The sequence below is a fragment of the Gossypium hirsutum genome, chromosome A13, assembly GCF_007990345.1.
Source record: "Gossypium hirsutum isolate 1008001.06 chromosome A13, Gossypium_hirsutum_v2.1, whole genome shotgun sequence".
NCBI classification, from domain to species: Eukaryota; Viridiplantae; Streptophyta; class Magnoliopsida; order Malvales; family Malvaceae; genus Gossypium; species Gossypium hirsutum.
Window position 1 is genome coordinate 101,655,356 of NC_053436.1, and position 6,892 is coordinate 101,662,247.

General features: G+C 29.5%; 1 protein-coding gene across 2 annotated transcripts; it reads right to left on the reverse strand.

Annotated features, from left to right (window-relative positions):
- Positions 1-1,308: 1,308 nt before the first annotated feature.
- LOC107893130 (WUSCHEL-related homeobox 11) lies at positions 1,309-4,215 on the reverse strand. Of its 2 annotated transcripts, XM_041085482.1 has the most exons (4): positions 3,580-4,215; positions 2,415-2,590; positions 1,711-1,733; positions 1,309-1,500 (listed from the first exon to the last, which is right to left on the reverse strand). In XM_041085482.1, the coding sequence occupies exons 1-3, from the start codon at positions 4,118-4,120 to the stop codon at positions 1,716-1,718; spliced, it is 735 nt and encodes a 244-aa protein (XP_040941416.1). In that variant the 5' UTR covers positions 4,121-4,215; the 3' UTR covers positions 1,309-1,500; positions 1,711-1,715. The 2 variants fall into 2 exon arrangements, with proteins under 2 accessions (XP_040941416.1, XP_016673540.1); XM_016818051.2 differs by having other exon boundaries at positions 1,309-1,733.
- Between the last annotated feature and the right edge of the window lie 2,677 nt (positions 4,216-6,892).

Consider the following 6,892-nt stretch of genomic DNA (forward strand, 5'->3'; position numbering starts at 1 on the left):
CCATGCATTCTAATATTACCCAACATATCAAAATATGCTCTTTCTATTCAATAATTTATTATAATATTCGATTCTTATTGTCCCTCCTAATCTTCTTTTTCTCTTTTTCTTTCCAATCTTCCAACTCCATTCTTGTTTTAACTTTTTATTTACTTTTTTTTTCATCAAATATAATTGCATTTAGTAATGAGGAATGGCAATGTTAAAAGTTGAAGTTTGTGTCAAATTTTTTTTATTAGATGTTTCATGTATGGATTTTATTTATATATATATTTTTTAAAAATTTAGATTCAGGTGTATTTTTATTTTCAATTTCTTCTTGATTTAATTCTAATTAATGTCATTTTATTTATAAGTAATGATAAATGGAATTTTTCTTAAAATAGATTCAAATATATGAAATTGACTAAAAAGTCAATAAAATTCTTAATATAGTCTTGAACGTGCATGATATATTTTATAGACTTGATTAAAACATATTTTTTCTAGATCCTTTGGAGGCCAATGTTTACAATTTTTCAATTCAAATTGGGAATTGCGACTGTTAAATTAATTTGTTTGACCAACTAATATTTAAATATATGTCCAATACAAGTATAAGGTACTAATATTAAAAAAAATATTACATCTACAGATTTTGAACATTGATTATGAGGGTGGTTTAAATCATTATTCTCTTGTACTATTGATAAATTTTTTTTAAAAAAAATACCCATCTTAAATTGACATTATTTATATTCATGATTGCACTTTTTATATTTTTGTTGGAATATATATCAGATTTATAAAAGAAAGAAGTAAATTAAATTATTTGTATATATGTTACGTGTGTTTAGAATTGCATAAAAGAGAATTGAATCCCCAAATTCATTGCCTTCCATACCCATATATAAACCAACCGATCTCTCTTTCTTTCAAATCTCCAACATAAATGGTAAAACCAGATGGAAAGCATAAACCTAGTACTCAAATCTACTAATTGTATTAGACACCACATGATTCTATGACAAAATACAACATTAAAAAAAAATTAAAACACAAAGCGGCACAACAAAAATATATTAATATATTTCATTGGTAAGGGTGTTTTTCGGTTCTCAAATCATTATGGGCAACTCTCTGTGGGTGTTTCATGGAGCTTTGGATGGATTCAGAGATTGTTTTTTAGTGATTTGTAAGTGTTTAAGAGTCATGGATGATGTCTGATGATTCATTGTGTTTACTTTGTTTTGTATTGTTTAGTGTTGGTATGAATAACCTTCTGATTAGCTTAGGCATTTATGTTCTTTTAATAAAATGCAATTTGGGTTAGTAAAAACACAAATATATTAATATATCAAAATTTATACAAATCATTAAATATACCAAAATTTATATAAATATAAAGTATCGACTCACATGGCAAATATACGAACACGAAGCATACATATTACCAATCCAGGGTTGGATTGTGGAAAAGGTGTATGTAGATTTATGTAATATTCAGGTTGAGTTGAGCTCCTATGAAACAAGAGATAATAAAAAGGAAACAAATTAAGGAGAGATATATGAATAAAGCAAAATAGGGACTTGTTACATGATATGTAGCTGATACTAGCATATTTATCACTTAATACTGGCAGCTCTCCCACTTGCTTGCAACTTTTTCTAGTACAAACTTGAAAATAGAAAAAGAGATTGTGGATGTTGAAATTTTAAATCCGAACTTACAAGGTTTAAGTTACTCTAGAAACCTGCAATTAAAAAATGAGATGTATTGACAAGAGGTACAGATATCGAATTCGAAACGGGTGATAATTAAAGACTTAAACACAATTTCTTTATCACGTCACACAAGTTTATTAGATAATTAAATCAAAATTATTCAATTTAAAATCAAGCTTTAATTAAGGGTAAGGAATATGATCTCAGCGTATCTTTAAGTTTTATAATATGAGAATTTTCAAGGAAATCCAAAAACTTCCCAATTACCCAGTTTTTAACCCCAAAAAATGTCTACTTTGCCTCGAAAAGTTCTAAAACAAAGTACAACTACAATGTGATTTGTACTAAATGAATAGTATTGGAGCCAAGATTTCTGTACTTTGAAGCAAATTTCCAAATGTAAATGGTATTTTTGACCACAGAAAAAGGTTATGTTGCAAATAAGTAAAATGGGAAAGGAGAAAAAAGAACTAGGTAAATTTACAAAGAGGAACTATTTTTTTGCATAGATGAAAATTAAATACTTAATTTTGTTTAAGCCGAGATTTTATTAGGGTTTGACCATTAAGAATTAAGTTGCAAATTTTTAAATCCATGTTAGGGCTAAAACCTTAACTTGATTGAGATTAAGGTGGAACAAAATTTGGTGTGTGTTGGAAATATTGAAAGAACACAGATTATTAGAGGAAGAGTGAGGTGAATGGAGTTACCAGGAAATAGCTTTCTCCATGTTGCAAAGTCTGAAGTAAAAAGCCAAACTCGTTAATGGGGATAGGCACACCTGAGGAATGAACCAGGTCCACATCTTCACCAAACATGGCTTTCACATCAAGGGGTCCCCTTGGAACTTCTGTTGGAACTCCATTGATGAACACTGTGATGAATCCTAAAAAAAAAAAAAAAACACACTCACAGCTTAAACAAATCCTAGTAAATTAAAAGGGGAATTCATGCTCTTCCATCAACAGTTTAACTCAAGTCAGTTTGCAGGATTTCAGCACTTAAATTGCTGCAGATTTGTTGCTGAGATTCTGCAAACTCAACTACTGCTTCAAATTGATCGCATAATCACGTGATGTGACCGCAAACGTGTCCACCAAAGTTCAATTCTCTATTGTGAGGATTCTGTAAAACCAATTAAGGTTTCCCTTTTCATTCTACTCCCTTAAATATTGGGAAAAAGGTTTAAAAGTTGAATGTTAATTAAAACAGGTGAAAGTTGAGAATCTTTGTAAAGCTTCACAAAAAAATATAAAGTGTACATATAATTGGCTTACCTTCATAGGGTTTTTTTCAATCATTAGTTTCTCTTGTGTAAAATTGATTTCTCTTGAGAACTCAAAAAAATTTCTTAAAATAAGGCCAACAGAAAGCTTGAATATGAAATATTAAATAATGTAGCATAGTGCAACTACATTTTCAAACATTAAATACATTGTTATTTTATAATTAATCGTTAAAAAGTTTTTTAAAAATTGTGTAATTTCAACTTAAAAACTGCTATTTAATCCCATAGTGTAAAAAAAATGTACTAAAACCCTTTTTTTTTAATGAAAAATATTAATCAGTGTTGAAGGATTATTAATACATAAATAATATTTAAGGGGTGATATTAGATACTAATTAAAAGTTGTAGGAAAAAAACAAAAAGAATAAACACCTGACATTTTCAAATCCATGAATATTAATTAAAGCATAAATTTGGGTGAAGAAAAGGGTATATTTTAGAATTAGATGACAAGGATCCACAGTAATTCTGTCATCAACATGAACCAAACGAATATAACATATTAAGTTTAATAGAAATAAATAAGATGAAAAACAAAAATATTAAAACCAAGTAATCAACTTTTTCTTTTTCCACCATGCAATTACCAGTTTGATAGTGCAAATTTGAAGTTTCTGAAACACTTGAGCTTTGCCTAAGTTCTTGAAATCCCATTTGAGCAGACATTGAAAGCAGATTCTCGAACCCATCATCCCCCATAACACCGCAAGAAGAAGAGGAACCGACGTGGAAAGGTGGCGGTGCAAACCCCATGGCGGCAGCAGCCGCCGCACCACTGCTGTCATACTGAATTGCACCGCCACCGTATACTGCTTGAGCTTGGGGGTTGTTATTCCTTTGTTCTGAACCTGCTGCGAGGCTGGCTTGCAGCTGGCGTTGACGGCGGCGAGACCTAGAACGCCGGTTTTGGAACCAGTAGAAGACATTAGCATCCCCAACGGAACCAAATTTCTCAAGCAGCTTTCTAATTCTCACAGTTTCATCTTTTGAAGGGTTGACCATGCCACTATTGAAGATGGACTCAAGTATGAGGATTTGTTCTGGTTTTGGCGTCCACCTTGATCTCACTGGTTCACTTCTTTCGGAAACATGGCTCGGACTATTATGGTCGGGACCATTATCTTCCATTACTGCGATGAAGGCTCAAAAAAAAAAAAAGAAAAAAGCTAAAAAAATGGTGTTGAAACTGAAAACTAGGTTTATAATATAGGAGAAAAAACAAAGCACATGAATACACAGTCTAGAATACATGAGAGAGGGGGTTGAGTTTATATAGGCCTTGATGGAATGTTACTTCCTAAAGTTACTAAATCACCCTTATGTTGTTTCCACCTCCAAGAGTTGAAATTACATCATTGCCTCTTATGGCCATTTGTGTATTTTGTATGATTTTTTTTTTCTTCTCTCGACTTTAACAATTTATATTTGAAGTTTATAATTGTCTTTCTTAATAATATTATTTTCAATATTCGAATCAATGTCCTTTCTTGATAGTATAATGTCACTTACCACTTTACCCAATACTTAAAAGTTATAAATATTGTCTTTTAAGGTTCAAACAATATACCTCATCTCTTTAAGAATACAATATATCTTATCACTTTACTCAAGACTTATAAATATATTTTATGTTATTATAATCATGATTTAAATCTTTTATATTTTAATTTTATAAATTTTTGAAATATTAATATACTTTTTTTACCAATTTCATGTCATATTTCTAATTTACTTTCATGCCATGTCGATCATGTTGGTGTTTATCTAATAATGTTTGGCCTAGTAAAAGCAAACTTAGAGAATGTTGACAAGTGCCTAACTACACTAGTTAAAATGATTTTTATAAAGAAAAAGTGTAGTTATAACACTTTTTTTTTAATTCAATAAAATGAAATGTATTAACAAAAACAAGTTCTAAAAATGAAAATTAAATAATCTGTTGATGATTCAGACTCCTATCAATTTCTTAATACCAAAAAAGAGATGATTCATAATCAATATTTATACACACATGTTAATTGAATCCTTTAAAGAGAGATGTTGTTAGATTCATCAACCGATTCATGAATTCTAGCTATTTAGCTTCCTTGGTTTAAGGATTTTGTATCCTATTGTTCAAACTTTTTCATCTCTTTTCCTTTCATACTTGACGAAAGGTGAAAAGCATACTTTTTGGTTTGTCTTAGACTTTAATTTATTCTATTAAATATTATATTTAGATCAATATTGAAACATGCATAATTAGCCTTTATGTCAAGTGAATGGCAATGTTGCACATTCCCCCCCCCCTTTTTGCATAGTAATAATGCCACCCATTTGATTTCTATAAATACTAATAGAAAAGCTAAACACAAATAGTATTTTATTACGCATTGGCTATTATTGTTCCTACCTAGCTTCTTTACTTTCATATGGTAATTTCAATTCTAAGATAATTCACTCTTTTTTACTTAAGACAACATTTTAGTCCTCATCTAATACTTTAAATTCTCTCTCTCTCTCTCTATATAACTAAAACTACTTTGACTCTATTTAAATACAAATCATGAAATTATATTCAAGAAAGTAGAACTTGGTTTGACCGAAACTTAACATATTCTTATTTATAGGACACTTGGGTAGCCAACAGAAAGAGAAAGAGTACTGGTCAAAATGGTAAAGAAACAAAGAAGAAAAGAGGGATGGAGAAGGAAATTAGGGTTTCGGCTAATATGGCTAAATGCATGTGAAGGAATGCATGGAAAGCTGGGCTCGCTGTTATTTATATAATTTTGTTTTTGAATTTTTCATAATAATAAAATCTGAAAGAGAAGCAAAACAGTCCATCCAAAGTGATGGTCAAAAAATGGTGGTATAGTAATTAATAATTTTAGTAAAATAAAGAAAGGGTGACGTTAAGCAAAACATGGCTTACAGTAGCACTGCCATCTTCTGTGTTAATAACATTTTATATTAAACGAGAGGACCAAAATAGGTATTCAAGGTTGGCTTAAACTTCGAACACTTTGTCTCCCCTTTTTTTATATTTCTATTGTACGTAGTTAAATACGTGTTCTCAACCCAACCCATCATTTATCATTTAATTAATATTTTTATTTACATTTTATGGTGGGATTTAGAAGTATAAAACAGGAACCGACTCTGGGTTTTTTCTGTCCTCCCTTTCCTTTCTTTTTTTTTTTCCTTGCCCAAGAACTTAGCTTTTATTCCATACAACGGTGCTTTGCTTTGCTTTCTTTGATCACTCAAAGCTACATTTATTTAATATAGTAAAATGGTGTAGGCGTGTAGCTACCACTTGATTAATTCGGTTGGGAGAAATTAATTAGTCGGCACAGCCAAAAATCTGTTCAACCAGGTGAAATCGATTCATATATTCTAAACTCCCAGTAATAGACATTAGAAACCTCTTATTCCTTAATACACATTAGACACCATTATAAGGGTGAATATATATATATATATTCTTTGAAAAAATATTGAAAAGAAGTATATATAAATAGTTATTAAGAAAAATAAATAATGTTTTAAAGGAGTATAAATTTTTAAATATATATATACATATAAACTGAAATATCCTCAATATTTGATATATCATTTAAGAAAAATGAACATGTGCCAACTTTTAAAGTATTAACCCATTTAAGAAAAATTATTTGATATATCTAGAAAGTATTAATGAAAATTTTAAATTCCACAAATCTAGTTTAAAAGATAACACACGGAAAAGTAATTAAATATTAAAAAAAGTTATAAATGGATGTTGTGGAATTAATACGTTTCAACGGTGGTGTACTCAATAGTTAAAGTATTTGATATACTAATGGTAAAAAATTTAAAATTACAGGTAAATTTTAAGAGGGTGATAAATACCATCTTTTAATACTAATGATATATCAA